Raw genomic sequence first — 17442 nt, 5'->3', positions numbered from 1 at the left:
CCTACACTATTTAATCTTTAGAGAGATTAATTTGTTTGACCTCACATTTCCATAAAATTATTGTTAGTTTAATTAGTTATGTATTAATAAATTAACATTAACATCAATTAGTTTATAAATCCAAGTTGTTGACAGTACTCTTAAGATATCAATTCCACTCCTGTTGTAAAAACTCGCCCTGCTTTGACACATTAATTAAACTCAATTACATATTCCGCGCTCGTGTTAAAACCTATACCTTCCAATCTTCCCACCCTAAACTGAACTGGAAATCTTTTTTTTCTTAATATATTTATCTATTTGATTTTATTTATCTAAATATACAAAAAGCGAACCAAGTTCTTTCCATGAAACTTTATATAACAAATTTTGTTTGAAAATGGCAAAGTGTCTTTTAAGAAATTTACATAGAATATAAGACTTCGTGTGGCACTCGAAGTGCTTTGCAAGAACATTATAATGCAGCAAGCAGTAGCAAGACCAAAAGCAACGTTCTTTGAAGGTTATTTTAGGAGCAGTAGGTACGTGTACTTAAGCCACGTCATGCTGATGGAGCTCTTCATCTCTTTCAACAACATCACTTATATTAGTCATTCATAATGGAATGTCTTATTGCGGGAAAAACTTGTTTCAAAAGTAATCAACACGATGATGGGGCTGATGGCAAGAACTTTTTTCTTGTCTTATTTATCCTGGCCCATCAGACAATATGGCTGGAAGTTCGATTTTGTTGTTTCGTTTTGTTGTGTTAGGTTTTTTGATCAATTTTTTTGTTTTGCATCGAGTCAAAAAGCAAAATCTCAAGACCCTCATTCTTCCTGTGTTGTAGATTCAAGCTCATGATAATAAGACTTTATCAAATGGTTTGCCCTCATTATGACCAGCGGCACTAGTAGCATTTAGTCCAGTGCTGGACTATGTCTAAAGAAAAGTTTGAAAGGCCACTTCGTACATGGTTTCAGACTCTACACATCGCAGGCTTATGTTTTTGACCAAGCAATAAGCAATCTTTGAAAATTAATTAAAACAAAATTGATTTGCTCATAACGAAACCTTCGTATCTTGTTCAATAGCAGCTAAAAAACAGAGATTGTATTAGAATACTTCGAATCAGAGCTGGAAAAACAATTTATACCACCAAATATCTCTACAGTATTGAACACCGAGAGACCTGGGAACTTTGCAATACAAATCTTTCAATCTACAACATATTTCTTGAATGTCTTTTATCACGACAAATTGATCTTACGCTTGAAAGCTCACAAAGAACTATCCCAGATCCTTAGCCCTAATGATTATAAAATAATCCGTGGATTTAAGAATGCCTTAGATGCTCATAATAAATTTGGGGCCCTATAACTATTTCCATTACATTACCTAATTTCACCCTGAGATCAGATGCAGATGAAATTCTTGGCTCGATTGTTCTTTATTTCCACATGCAATTTAAGTTTTTTTTTGCCTCTTTTTTGTAATAATTAAAACAAAGAGCAAGGAATAAGAACTCAAGAAATGCAACAACAAAAATAAGATAAAAATATGACCTAGTTCACTGTTGTGCAATTAAAACTGGAGTATATATATGTACGTACAAATAACAATTACGACATACGTGTGTATAAAAAATACATGGCCAAGGTAAATCTTCGTAGTGCATATTGCATGATTATAAGTCAGGAAATATGAAAATTTTAATAAAACCTACAGAATTTTCAAATAATTCAAATGGTGGAAGTTATATATTTTCTTATTAAAGAACATGAAAGGATGATCCTTTGATTGAATATAGGAGAAAAAAAGGCATAATTGAACTTGTCTTTACTTGAAATGTATACAACTTCAGTGGAATGATTATCCTCTACTGTTCTAAGTTTTTCAGGACCTATTAGTGTAGTTTTTCTTAAATAGCAGATTAACCTTTAAGAATTGCATCATTAATTCCTACCTAAAATTTACATGCATGCAAAAATTACTCTTTTAATTACACAGTTTTAATTTCAGTCAGTCTTTTTTTTAAAGGACAAAAAGCAAAACAACCTGACTCTAAATTAAGGAAAAATGGGGCACTTAAAAATTTGCTTCTGGAAAATGATTTCATACCAAGCAGTAGTTTAATGGTAGAATCGTAAACCTTTATATGAGTCGATTTTTTTAAATGATACAAACTTTAAGGCAAGGATTGGTTCATTCGTAATCATCAAAAAGCACTCATGTCGTTTATAGAACTCTCAAAAGAAACGGTACAACTTTAACGGTCTAGGACTAGGGCCTAGTGAAATACAAATCTCAACCATTCCTGTGTACGAGTCATTTCAGGGATAGTGCCCCTACAATTTGTATGCCTATTCCGAATGGCTAATTTGAGAAAGCACTTTTGATTGAACCCGAGACCTCTGGCATGACAAATGAAAAGGTTCTAAGCGCTTAGAGATTAAAAAGAAAATTGGTATTAATAAAAAGTTCTACAAATTATTAAACTTTTAAATATATTTTAACACCTTCCAACTGAGTTGGAGTGCATATAAATTTTTGACTCAATAATTAACCATGGATTTTTTTGTGGTAAAAAGATCAAAAACACAAGAAACCGCAATTTTTGTCATGATATCCAGATGCTTGCAAAATATATCAATTCATCATCAAACCATATCTCGAAAAAAAATGTAATGTGTGAAGTTATCTGGAAGTAATTTCCTCCCGGTTGGCTAAGCTTAAGAGTGTGAATAATGGGGAACTCATGTGTGATATATTATAATATCTTCTTCTTCGTTATAAATCGTCATCCCTTCCGCTTGAGTCACTTGATTATTGACAAATTAAAAGCTATTAAGCTTTTATGTTAAATCAAACAAAAATATTTAACAGTGCATAAAAGGAACAACCTTCCTTAATTGTTATGTTTTAAAAATAAATGAACGTGTCTAAAGTATTGAGATACATCGCAAATATATCTATGTACATATATAATGTGTATATTCCTTTGGGTAAGACATTTGTTAATTAAACGCTTAGAACTTGTATCTTAAAATCAGTGCGTATATTATGGTTCAAAGGAAGAAATTAACTTATGAGTTATTATTGGAAATTCGAGTTTGAATTAGAAATTAAAAAAATAAATTATAAATGCGGTGTTTATAAAAAATCTCTACAAAATGACATATTAATAAATATTTTTGTAATTTACCATTTTTGAAAATACTTGTTAATCAATTTCTTATTGTTGTTCCTTTTTTTTCTAATTTCAGATGAGCCAAAACTAAGCGCTGGCTCGTGGGAAGATCCTTTGCCTGTTTCAACGTCGACTACATCCATTACAACGGCGCAACTACACAATTCATCACTACGTCGACCGGATCCCCTGTGCACACGTTCATCGTACAACGGGATTCCCAATCAATTGATACTTCCTTCCCAACACCATCATCATCACACCAAAAGCTGTGGCAGCCCATCGACCTTAGGTATCGGTGCTCTAGGCGGTAGCGGAAGTGGCAGTATTGGTAGTGTTGGTGGTGGTGGCGGCGTCGTTGGTAGTGGCAACAGTGGCGCCGACATTACAACAAATAACAGTTCCAACAATTTGGTTGGAAGTAAATCTGAAAGCGGTGTCGGATGTAAAAAACGTTTGGAACATACCCCATCAGCCCGAACGATAAATAGTTCGGAAGACAGTTGGTGTTCAGAACGATCCGAACAGGATTTATCATCCGAAGAGGAGGACCAAGAAGAAGACGATCGTTCTGAACGCAGTGTTGCATCCAATACAGGCCATCAGCGTAATAGCCAACTTCGTTCGACGTTCAATAAAGCCAAACAACATTTGTCATTTGACAAATGGCGTTCAAGTGGCGGAAGTGGTGGCTCGAACAACAGCAATTCGTCAACTTCCAATCATACAATTCAACATCAGCACCAACACCAACAGCAACAACAACAACACAATCTGCAGCAGCATTCATCTGCCGATAACATTAGTGCCAAAAGCAGCACTATGCCAACAGCCCATCATCATCACCCTGCGCAGGACTTGACGACACCTGGCGAGACGCCAGGCGGTCGCTTGTCGCGATGGTTTTCAATACGGCGAGGATCGTCGCATCAGTACGATGTGGGCGGTCGAGATGGACGTAATTCATCGTCAAGCAGTATTGACACAACCGACGCTAGTACAATAGAAAACCATCCGTCTCCTAAAATAGCTGCAGTTGCATTAAATTCGGCAAAAATGCCAGAACTACTTGAGGTAATTTTCAAAAAATAAAAAACAAACCACCAATTTTGATACAGAAATATCATTAACCATGTTAAATTTACATGCATTTCAGAATGACGATGATACAACGCATGGTTTTGATTTGGATCTAATACTGCCGCCTGGCAGTAGAGCCAATGGAACAGCTCGAACCCATACCAGACTGATAACACCAATGCTACCGCCTGCCCCTCAAGGTTTGTCTCAGCAACAGCTTAAACGACGCCATATCGTTGCGGCTATTGTTCACAGTGAGAACTCCTATGTTGCCACACTTCAACGTCTAGTCAATGTGAGAATTTGTTTCATTCTTTTTATGGTTTCTTAAATTCAATTTGTTTATTTTTTTTCATTTTGGTTAATCATTTGTATACTTTTCTGTTTGTATTATTTTCTTGTTTGTTTGTTTTGTTTTGTTGTTTGTTGCAAATCTAATCATATATAGATATGTATACCTAGATAAGTAGTAAAGTGTCCAAATGCAGTTTTAATACAATTTTTATTTTGCAGTTTTTTGTTTATAATTTTTGAATATTGACAAAACATTTTAGGTTCTGAGAATTAGTGTGAATAAACAAATTAATTCTGGCACTAGGCTATTAGAGGTTTCTTTAAAGTTACTTCTGATAATATCAAGTGAGGAATAATTGAATTTTCGACATAAAATTCATAATTTTGAATTTTGTGTCGCAATAAAACTATGGTTCCCATTTTCATTTAAACTAACTTGTTGAATTTTCGAGAGCGAAATCAACTTAGTATTGATAATCAAAGAAGTTAATTTGTTTCGGTTTTACTATCATTGAACAATTTGGAAATTTCACCACTTTCACTTTGACATTACCCTAGATAACGTACGGAGAGTCACTGATAATCTTCCCAGACAGATTTTTGTTTTGTATGCATACATGTGTTTGTTTTTGCAAAAGTTAAAAGGGCTAAGGTCCACTTAGGCCAAAAACTAGGCTAAATATTTCATTAAAGGTAAAAAAATGCCTTAAATTCTGTCTTATTTCGTTTCAGTTCCATATAGAAGTCTGGTTAATATGCGTAAAAAAATTATTTCAATATTCAAAAATTTTCTAAATTAAGAAATAATAAGCCCTTCTTAATGGACTTTTAAATTTGTGTAACAAAATTAAGTGCGAAATAAATGAAATCGAAAAAAAAAACAAAGATGATTATTAAATTGACTTTATTCGTAAGCAAAAATCTTTAGGCACTATATGTAATTTAAATATGATTCTTCGCAATTGACCGCCACGGTTGCCTCGAAAAAAGTAAAATCTGGAGGTTAAATTATCGTTGACTTTTTTCAACCACTTTGGAAGTATATCGGCAAGAATGCTTCGAATTTGTCCTTCGATTGGACAGCCGTTTCGGGCTTACCGGCATTTTTATTGACTAGCGTATCCTTTTAATTAAAAGTGAACTTCATCGCTAAACAAAATGCAAGCCAATAGACATTCAGAGCAACATCATATTTTTAAAATTTGGAAGCGTTGTACAGGCGACACTCAATTAATTTTCAAATCACAAACCAAAAGAAAAATATATTATTTTATAACTGACAAATAGCCCGTTAAATAACCTATTGTTACCTCTGGTATTTTTGTTTGTTTTAATTTTTGCCTTAACGAAGGTCACACTTAGCAACTGAAATAAGCTTTATATCTAAAAGTCCCAAAAGATCCTGCCGTTTTTGGTCTTGAATTCTTAATACTTTAAAAATCATTCGGACATAAACAACATTAAAAAGAAAAAATTAAGAGGACTGTAAGTTTTCCGTAAAACTTATTTAAAAAAAAATGTAAAGAACAAATAGTTAATTGTTATCAAAACTGCTGTTCTTAACAAATGCTTTTTAAAAATAAAAAAAAGGTTAAATCCACTTTTCCAAGCAGGTGTACTAAACAAATACAAGATATGAACCAGAAAATACAGATGAGCATCAGTACTTTTTCAATCTATGAATTAAAAATATACATGGATTTAACTTCTTCCGTCTTTTTAAGACAACCTTCATAATATAGTTTTAGTCACTTTTATAATAAAATCTAACGTGTGAGTCTGACGTTTTATAATCATTTTTAAAACAATCCCCGTACTCTTTATAAAAACAGATTTTGAATACATTGTCATATCTTCTGTATGTTTTATTTAAATGAAGTCCAAATTTTTAAAATTAATAGAAGTCAAATTTGAAATTGAATCACTTTTATTATATCTTGAGGCTATCTTAGAGGTAACAAACATTTAAATATTTTATAAATATTTAGCTACCCTAAATTCAAATGTTTCTAAAGTTAAAGTAAAACACTACATACTTTTTAAAAATTGTTTGATGACTTTAGAAAGTAAAGTTTGACTTTACAAATAGTTTGAATCCATTTATAATATGCCACTTAGTTTTCAGGTTAAATGATTTATGAATTATGAGTGAATTTAAAAAATACAAGTTTTCAACTTTATCTTACATTTTTTCAATACATTTCAAAAGCCTGATGTAGGGGTTTTTTCGAATTTTAAAAGCCAATAACTCGAAAATTTGACTTGACAGAATGAAATTCGAAAATAAGGCATCAAATGGCTTTGGGAAATTATATTTTGACTGCTAGGGACAAATTTTATCGATAAGTAGGTAGGTACTTTCTAAGATGCAAAGTTTACTATTACTTACTAAAATAATTTTGTTATCAGTACGCAAAGACCTACATACACACTGCATTTTATTTAGTAACAACTCAATTAAAAATAAAGGAATGCAAAACTGCATTTAGACACATTTATATTCAAACTAAGAAAATTCAGTTCAAATCAAAATTAATATTAAAAATATAAATCATTCACAAATTATTTCATTTATTGCATCTGAGTAATTTAATATTTTTCCTTTTAGTCATTCAACAATGAGTTTTTTTCTTGATTTCGTGTGCATTGTTACCCCTCATTTAGTTTAATTTATTTTTTAATAAAACACATTTTAGAAAAAAAATCTTTGTCCAATATAAGAACTATAACTTTTATTCTTTGATCATTATATTTCAATCAATTTAATTGTTTCTTAACATTCAATATGAAGCAACATATTTTAAAGGTTTTATGTTGAAAATAAGTAGTCACATACAATTGGCCCTAGAAGTGTATTACTTAAACTGGAACAAAGCCAATTTTTTTGTAATATCTTACCCATTAATACCTGTTCAAGAATAACTATGTTGACCTTTTTAACTCTTCTTTGAAGGATTCAATTTTTCATTATCTAAAAATGCAGCTAAAATGTGTTCTTTATATGTTTTTTATTTGTTGCTTTAAATGATTTTTGTTCATTTAATATAGCATAGTACAATATTGATTTAAAATTTAATTTTATTCCATGCATTCTCCACCCTCATTACTGCTCATAAAATTAACCCAATGTTCGTGTAAATGGTAGCCGTAACCACCACCCAACCAATTTATTTACCATAATTATATAAATGAAAGTGTAAATATAAAAATATACAACATGTAAACTCACACATTACATTCATTCAGAAATAAGATACATTAAACAATAAATCAAAATAATCTTTAGCAACATTATTAATATTTTATGTTTTTTTTTTGTTTAACTATAGGATTACAAAAAACCCCTCGAAGAAAGCAGCCCACCAGTATTGAGTAGTTCAAAAATATCCACCCTGTTCCATCGTCTGCCCGACATCTTGCAATCGCACAAAGTGTTTCGCATTACGCTGGCCGAATGCGTACGCAATTGGGATCGTGATGAAAAGATCGGCGATGTATTTGTGTGCGCTTTCAGCAAGCCCCAAGTTCTGGAAGTTTATAGTGGATTTATAAATAATTTCTCATCGGCAATGGAACTGGCCAAAATGGAAGAGAAACGCAAATCAGCTTTGGCGGATTTCTTCAAAGTAAAACAAATTAGCGCTCATGATCGATTATCATTTTTTGGTTTGATGGTCAAACCTGTACAGAGATTTCCACAATTTATATTGTTCCTTCAAGATTTGCTCAAATACACACCACAAGGCCATCATGATCGAATGTCATTGCAATTGGCTCTGAGTCAATTGGAATTGCTGGCAGAGATGTTAAATGAACGTAAACGAGAAGCCGAACAGCATCAGGGTTTCAAGGAGATGTTGGGTCATATAAGTGGCACATTTAATACACGTTCGTTGACTTCGAGTGATAATAGTCGACCAAGGTATCTTTTGCGAGAAGATAATGTCACACATATGGAATTCAATCAGGCTGGATTTATAGTTAAGACGAAACAAAGACGTTTATTATTGTTAAATGATAAGGTTATCTGTGTTTCAGTGGCACCGAAGCAATCACATGATTTTGGTGCCACTGAGAAGTTGTCGTTCAAGTGGATGTACCCAGTGACCGATGTGGAAATTATTGATAATAGTACTTCGGCAACATTGTCAAGGATATTGACTGCAGGTAAGATTAAATTTATTGTATATTTTAAAAAAAATCAGTGTTCTATAACTCAGTGGAAATGCAAAAGGTGCCATGTATATTTGAAAAGAAAATAATTATATTATTAAAAGTGAGATCTAGATAAACTAAACTAGGATTTATTTTAAGTGAAAATTAAAAAAATAGTTCAAATGTTTGAAATTTGTGAAAAGAATATCCTTAAATTGAAACATGGGTCGTAGTCATAACGCGAAAAACAGGGTCAACGGTAAGCTGGTTATTAGGTTATATCTTCCGTTTGGTGTTTGTTGCATTATTGGTAAAACGCGAAACCCGTTTATCTCTGTTTCTACTGATCCAATGGGGTTAACACCTTTGCCAAAATTATCAAGCGATTTTTGTTTTACTTCGAAAAACATCCCTCTTTGTCCGTATCACCCAAAAAATAATATAGTTTTTTTTTAAAGAAACCGTTGATTTCTGGTTAGAATGTGAACTGAAACTTTTTAAGCAAATTGTTTGTCTCTATCAAGATATTGAACAATGTTATGGCAACTATTGGACATTAAAAACTACTCTGAAATCATGTATCGTGTGTTTTGATTGAAACCTCCCCACCCATCAACTTCCCTTAAAATATCATTTTCCAAAAAGTATTTTGCGGGCCTTTGGACGTGCGTCGGTTCCAATCATAAAATTTCAGGAATGGGGTGGTTTCGGTCATATTTTTTCTAAAATTCCGGGACTTTCAATTCCCGGATTTTTAAAATTCTGAGGTAAAACCCTTATTTTACTTTAATATCGTTTTAAAATACGCATTACCTTTTTTTGTATTTAAATTCATTCCGCTTTGCGCCACTGCCCCAATCTTAATTGTGAATTTCCTATTTGCTGGCTTCCTTTAATAATATTTTATTTAATCTCAATTTCCTTGCCAATCACACACTTGCTAGATACCAAGATACTACCTGATTTCACTTAAGTTTCAACACATTTGCTTTCTTCTCATGAAACGTGATCACTGATCACTGCTGTCTGTTTCTCTATTTTCTCAAGACAATTTGAAAAAGTTAATGAATAAAAATAAATAAGCTGAATAAATAAAATGAAGCAAATCAAACAAATCTACCGCATAAGATCATTACCCTTTGCAAAATATGTACAAGTATTAACATAATACATAATAACTACATCAGGGGGGCAAGTCAAAGTGTTTGCGCACATGTTTTTGAGCTAGCATGTAGGCTTAGAGATTCAATTGATACTCGTTGATGTGCTTTAATCTTACTAAAGTTGATGTATGACAATGGTGGTAAAGTGGTTATATACGTACTTCATATTTCCAATGAACTTAAAGATTTCAGTGTGTCATCGGAAACCACAAATCAAATATGTTGTTTTCTTAAAAAATAAATTATTTTAATCTTATTATATTAAAATGTCTTAGGGTCACGAATATAGCCATAAAATGTACTTTCAATATTGTTGTGGTTAAAACTATGTTTCGGATTTATTAAACTGCGTTACGTTTTTAATTAAAACCTTCTTCAAAGCGCCATTTTAACAGATATCTTTTTGACTACGAAGCATCAACGTTTTGTCAATTCGTTTGATTAAACTTTCAAATTCATCCCGTTGTCTGCTTTGTATCCTTAAAACTTCTCCACATAAACTCAAACATCTTTTTCTAAGTAATTATATTTATAGATAATTCTTTATCGTTCAATAGCAAGCGGCGAAGCAAGTTCCCAACTTAACTCAGTAACAAGATTTGGTTGATAAAAATATAAACCCACAATAAAGTAGGGTGTTTTTGCATAACTTCCTCATCACCATTTTCCATTCCACCAGAGCAGTTCCGATTGTTCAAGTAAAACTTCCCAATGCTTCATTGCTCTTGAGGTGCCTCAACTCAATGTGCGATGGCGCGGTTAATAATGCCAAATGTCAGTCACACCTCTTACTCGTACGCATTGTAGCCTCGGCTAGCAGATCAGATTACATTTGTTTAAAAAAAATAATTATAAAAAAATAAAAGAACATACTTACCTACCTTATATTTTTTTCTTTTGAGCGCGCAACTATATTGAAATAATGAAATTTGATAAAATATCATTAATTCAGTATTTCCTTTCTTCCATTTTCTCCTCTCGAATTCAATCACAACAAACAGGTCTCAATCGCGGAGGAAGTCTTAAATCGAATAGCAGTTCATGCAATAATGATTTGCAAGCCACAATACTCACAAACGGAGCCGACAATCTATGCAATGAAATGAGCACACTAATGTATGACTATGAAGTTATTTCGCGTATCCATGATCTCGTTGGCAGCCTGAAGGGCAACTACAAAGAGCTTAATTCGAATACTACACGAAATCTCTTGAACACCATCCAGGGATCAATTCAACGAAAAGACGAAGAAATGGCTTGGGTTGACTCGTGTTGCCTGCAGCTGATTGCACGCAATAAGTCGGGCAAAGAAGAGACATTCACATTCCAGACACAAAATCCTGCGGTAAAGAAGGAATGGATCACTGAGTTGCGGCTGGCCCAGCTGGCCTTGGATACAAACAATTCACCGGCATGGGAATTAACTGAGCAGCACCACGACCAAAGACCATCATCGACAAAGATGCCACTTTTTGTAAAAGCAATGCCTGTCTTTAAGTCACAGCATCAAACGGAGGTGAGTGTTTATTTTTTTTTTGTATTGAATAATTTTATTTTAAAAATGTTTTCTTACTTTAAGGTTCGCTGTGGATGTTACTACAGCATCGCCAATGATACAAAAGTGGGAACAGCTCGCAGGCGTTTTAAGAAGCAAAACTACCTTTGGGTATGTACCAGTGATGGTACTAGCAGCCACATAGCTGTACTCTCTCAACATCATCAGCAAGCTGGTAACCTAAAGGATGTTGGTTCCTTTGATTTGGTCGAAACCCAAGTGAGCAGCATGGAATTTGTGAAGGGCTTGGAAAATTGTAAAACCAAGGAAGAGCATAGTAGCCTTTTGGGTGACCTCATCTGGATGGGTACGGACAGTCGACGGATCCTTATTTACTCTGCTCTGAATCCCGAACAAGAAGAACAATTGGGATGTTGTGTTGTTCCTGCAGTTGTGGTCAAAATTTTGTATCATTTTGATTCGGTGTTTGTTGCCTTGTCCAATGCGACGTTGCTTATTTATCGTCGAGCATTTGATGGAGTCTGGCTTCTGAAGGAACCTCAAGTCGTGCAATTGGGTGACAGTGCATTGCCTGTGTCAAGTATTTTACCTATCAACATGAATATCTATGCAAGTTGTTCAAATCGTGTTTATGTGCTCAATGCTCTTACTGGGGACATTCAAAAAAGTTTTGAAGTTCAACATGGTGCCACCCAACAGGTCAATCTAATGGCTCATTCCGGAATCGGTCTATGGATTTCATTGAAGAATTCTTCGATATTGTGTCTTTACCATACAGAAACCTTCAAGCATTTGCAGGACATAAATATTGCAGCGAGTGTTCTGCGAAGTAAAGGTACCAAAAAAGAGAGTGTAAATAATAATTCAATATACGTGACAGCCTTGATGGCGTGCAAGGGTCTTCTATGGGTTGGAACAAACGTTGGAATAGCCGTTACGATTCCCCTACCACGCCTTGAAGGCGTCCCCATAATCAGCGGAGGTGTCAGTATGTCGTGCCATGCTCACTTTGGTCCAATTACTTTCCTATTGCCATTGGTAGCCAAACCATTTTCAAACTACAAACCACCTCTACCTGTTGTGTTGCCAATTGAAACTCCGCAGCAGAACATGGGCGATGATCTCATGCTGCCTGCAATAGATTCCGACAAGAAAGATTCGGATCTCGATGATGCGGTTGTTATAATGCGAAGAGACTTGAAAGACGACTCTCTGAATACTAGCATGGAACAAGAATCACCCATTAGAGGGAAGCTTGAGAAACAACACTCGTTGGATCAATCGTTTTCGGCAAAAATTCGGGCTCAGTTAGCAAATAGTCCAGCGTTGAGTCGAAAAAGGTTCCGCGATGCTTTGACAGATGTTTCTAGAATGTCTAAAACTCTTCCTCGAGGACTGGGCTCGGCAAGCTTCTTTAACGCATCAATGCATTCGAACACATCATCGATACATCATGCTGATCATGGATATTGTGATGTATACGGCCTCTATGGCAAGTTGATATTCGTAAAAGAAGACTATGATGCTGAAGAGGGTGCCCAGGGTAATCTAATGGACATGATGTACGAAGGAATGCGAAGATCAGATCCTGAATTGGCTGCCATTCCTGGCAAGGTCAGCACCCTGGATCGGCGTTTAAGAATGAAAGCGAGTCGTCCAAGGTCACTCGATCTTTCCAATTGGTCGGTTGACTCGAAGTCGTCCAGCTTGTATACATCGTCAGGCAGCGAAGAGAGTATGGGTATTCGTTTATTCGGTGGCAGGAGCGTGTCCCGTAATAGCAGCAGTGCCAGCCACAAAACCTCCGGAAATGGAAGCGATTTGGGAAACATCTCCGAAAATGGTACAATCACAGTTGATGTACATCACAGTACTCCTAAGTGCGACGATAATTTCAAAATCCCCCATAGCATTACTGAAGCACCAACAAAGCCTACATCATCCAAAACTGGCCAGCACTCAATGACCGCTGCTGCTAGTGCGACACTGAAGAGAAAGAACAAGGCTAATGCAAAGAATGCAGCCATGAATGTCGATGGTCCAAGGACAATAATTACTCTGATGGGTGGGCGTGGTTATTGGCGTCACGTGTGGTACAATAATTCATCACCAAGTGCGAAATCAACAGGAACAACAAGTGGAACTTCGAGTACAATTTCGAGAGTAGCAAACTCTAATGATGCACATATTGTGGTGTGGGAAAAGAAGTTATAATCTACGGCCAGGCCAGAATTATTTGGCCATCGCTTGGGATTAAGGGGACTAAGGGTACGGTTTAAATGATAGGGTAATCGTAGTCTTTACATGTTTCAGGGATTTTATGAGGTCATTTTTCTCAAAACATAATAATTTTTATTTGCTTTGATTCCAGTGAAATATTTTTACCTTTTTCAAATAAACTCATAATTTCCGGCTTATAAATTTTACAACTTACATGTTGAAACTTCCGAAAATTGTCTTAAGGGTCCAAATATGTTGACAGCAAACATATCCATGCTTTTACTAAATGAAGATTTGCATTCATTTTTTTATAAACACAAACCATTTTCTCCTCATGTATGCCCGAAACTTTGTACAGCATCAGTTTAAGCACACTAGATGTAGATTGTCTTCAAAACTGAAATAACTTCACGCGGTAGATCTAAATAATAAAAATATTCAAAATATTAACAATTTATTTTTTACCTTTTTTCACCAATTTATAAGCTTTTTGTAAATATTGTAAAATGCAAAGTATATCATGAAATATGGGTTTTCATTTAATAAAGTTTTTTTTACAAACATATATAAATATTAACATACATAATATACACAAATATTTCTAGTTTATATAGTTAAATATAAACGACACACAAATCGCATATACAATAAACTGAAAAATATTATATATTGTTGGTTTGCAAACAAAAAAAATATTAAAATTAGAATACGATATTATGTTAAATTTATGTATTTAAGTTAATTAAAATCGAAAAGTACATCATCAAACTTTTGTTAACCAATTGCACACGATTAAGCATATTTTTAATAATTTTCATATCAACAAGTTTATACTATTATAAAACTTAATTTGTTAATATATCTTATAATAATTATTATTATACTTTTAAAATATGATAACATATTGATTTATGTATTAGGTTTTGTACTCGAATAGAGAGATAAGGTTATTTTCTTGTGTTTTTTTCTTCAGATTATAATTATATTTGATTTTGTTAAAAGTTAAAAATGTTTTCTTTGATGAAGAAAAATGTTTTTTTTTTTCATTTCAATATTATTTAGCTTTGTTCAATCCTTGCAAGCATTTAAGAGCAAACAAAAAAAGAACAATATAAATAAATTGGAATTGAAACTGAAATTTAAATTTGTTTTTTTTTCGTTATTTGAAACTATAAAAAAATAATTTCATGGATGTATAAGATGTTAAAAAAGTAAATAAATATAATATAATTATATATATATATAGCTGTAAAGATTACACACAAAAAATAAAATATTTTATTTGGTAATTACATTTTATTAAAAACAGAAAAACGTTATTGTTGTAAATTAATATAATGCAGATCACATCATTGAAATTATACATACAAGACAAAATCATTATTATACTATTACAAAAAGAAAACACATTTAAATGAATATATAATGATATGGAATATTATTATCACATTTAATTATGAATAACAAAAATTTAAGAAATAAACAAAATCAAAAAAATATGAGACTCGTCTATTTGTTTCTTGTTTAATGCTAGTCTAATGTACGACAAATAAATAGTACGATATTGGAAGGACTTAAGAAGATTATTTTAAATTAAATCAGTTCGATGGATTCGATGTATTGCCTTGAAAAAATGAGGCTATCATAAGTTAGATTTTCATTTAGAACTAAACTGGTGATAGTACATTCAGACTTTGAAGTTGAAGGAAAATTTTAATTAAAACATTAAAGAAATCTGTAACAATAATTTTCCTCATCATATCCTTATCAGTTTTTCGAAAACACGTGCGATAAAAAATTATTTAATTCAACGACCGACAAATCTGACCTCGTTAAAGCAGTTAATTCAAAATATTAAAAAAATATAAAATCACTCGACACCTGACACCCTTCGGACTTTTTATGTCGAAGATTCAACGCGTTGAACGTTTAATAGTATCTTTAGACCTTTTGAATGATGAATTTAAAAATCTATAATCCTTTTCTTTAATATTAAGTGAAAATATTTATATTTTTTCTATAGTTAGTTAGATTTCACCTGTCTTACAAAAAATTGAAAGACGCGTTAAGCCAGTTGTGCTAAAACGATTTTCAAAAGAAAGAGCCAAAACGGTTTGAAATTAAGTCTGTTGTTGCACTGGATCTGTTTACACACAGTTTTATTATATCAAGTTTTTGAAATATATTAAGAAATATAAAAATAATGTTTAAAAACGGTGTTTATAAAACATTACACACAAAAAAAACGGTGTTTATAAAACCTGAGCAAATAGTTAAAAATAAAGTTTCGTTTCTATATCAGCATTAAAAGTTAACTCCAAAAAGTATTTTTCAAAAATATGAAAGCATCAAATTCAAGGTTATCTTGAACACTCATAACTAATAAGAAAAAACTAAGTAAGCTACTTAAATGTGTCTAGAAGAGAAAGACTTTACTTTACAAAATAATGATACAATTTATTGTTAAGAGATATTTGTAGTTTAAACTTAACCTTAAAAATCATGTTTTTGAGTGTTTTTAGCATTTTTAAAGAAGCATATTTTTTAAACCTGCGGCCTGAAAATGAGTTTTGCGGCGAATAGTTTTCATTTCGACTCTCGTCGTATTTCCTTATTAACGAATTTGCGGCAAAGCGAAAAAAGTTCTTTCTATATTCCAGTGATGACTTTTTCTTCCAATATTCCAGTGGTTCGACACTCTTGTTTTGCCAGTTTTCCACAAATGTTGTTTTGTTTTGATTGAATTTGTGAAATTTGCGGTTGGTTATTTTTGCGGTGGTCCAGGAGAATGAATAAATTTTAAAATTTTATATTTTACTATGGATAAATTAAAATAAAACTAATTCGCAATTTTATATAATTACAATCAAGAAAGAATCCACGAAATCGAACAGTGAAACACTTTTGCTTGGGAATCCGCCAGAAAAAAGCTGTCGGATTTCAACTCGCCAACAAACATTATGACTTTTCATATTCGAATTCGTTAATTGATCGAATTCAAAATGAAGAAGACTAAAGACGAAATGGGTTAACCCATTAAAGCCCTGCGATGCCAAATGGCATCGCAAAAGAAACCGAAATATATCCGTTATTTTTTCCAATTCTTTTGACCCGGTTGATCTAAATCCGTTATTTTCTTATCAGGTGACTATGTAAGAAGTGTTATTTTCAACATTAACAGTTCGAAAGTGATTCAGTGAAGTGTAAGCTAATTTTAAAAATGGAACAATGTGTGGATCTAGAGCCTCTGCGAAAATCGCTTGCGTAAGTAACCAAAACTTGCATCTACGGTATATTTTTTCATTATTTTATTATCTAAATATATTATTTCACCTAACACAAGATAAAAACATCGAGTATATTGGTTTTTGTGTCGTGGGGAAGACCACATTTATGAGTGATGCCGTATGGCATCACTTGGCCAATATGGATGTGCTATTATTTTGCATGTTTTGTATGAGAATTTATAGGTATTATTCCAATAAATCTTTGCAGACCTGGATTTTCGCTGCAGGATGCACTGGATATCTTATTTTCGGATGCACCTGAGAGCAATGCTCCTGTTGATATTAATATCGAACCTCCTGAGCCTTGTGTTCTCACCGATGAAGAGTCCGGCAACGAGGAAGATGAGGTCCAGGACATTCGACACTTACCTGGAAAACAACTGCTAGCCCCAGCGGAAATACAATAGTCGGTGGCACGGATGAAATTATCCAAACAGAATTTCAGGATGAGCCATCAACGTCAACACCGGTGCAAAATCTCTCTGATCAGAGTTCAAAATGGTTGAAAACTCGGATGGAGAAAAAGGAAACGGGACTGACTTCCTCGTGGGTAGAAGG

At 33.2% G+C, this 17442-nt stretch overlaps 1 protein-coding gene across 4 annotated transcripts in view; it reads left to right on the top strand.

Moving 5' to 3' along the window:
- Positions 1-15096, top strand: part of LOC129947669 (rho guanine nucleotide exchange factor 10-like protein) — a 290921-nt gene extending 275825 nt beyond the window's left edge. For 3 of the 4 annotated variants that reach the window (XM_056058305.1, XM_056058307.1, XM_056058306.1), the window contains 5 exons: positions 3246-4243; positions 4326-4544; positions 7873-8710; positions 10863-11377; positions 11441-15096. In XM_056058305.1, the coding sequence (XP_055914280.1) occupies positions 3246-4243; positions 4326-4544; positions 7873-8710; positions 10863-11377; positions 11441-13591 (4721 nt within the window). In that variant the 3' untranslated portion in view covers positions 13592-15096. Of the gene's footprint in view, positions 1-2938; positions 2985-3245; positions 4244-4325; positions 4545-7872; positions 8711-10862; positions 11378-11440 lie in introns of those variants that run through there. The other variant, XM_056058308.1, reaches the window with a different exon arrangement.
- The last annotated feature ends 2346 nt before the right edge of the window (positions 15097-17442 follow it).

This window comes from Eupeodes corollae, chromosome 2 (genome assembly GCF_945859685.1).
Source record: "Eupeodes corollae chromosome 2, idEupCoro1.1, whole genome shotgun sequence".
Classification (NCBI taxonomy): domain Eukaryota; kingdom Metazoa; phylum Arthropoda; class Insecta; order Diptera; family Syrphidae; genus Eupeodes; species Eupeodes corollae.
This window is presented reverse-complemented; position numbering and strand designations above follow the sequence as displayed.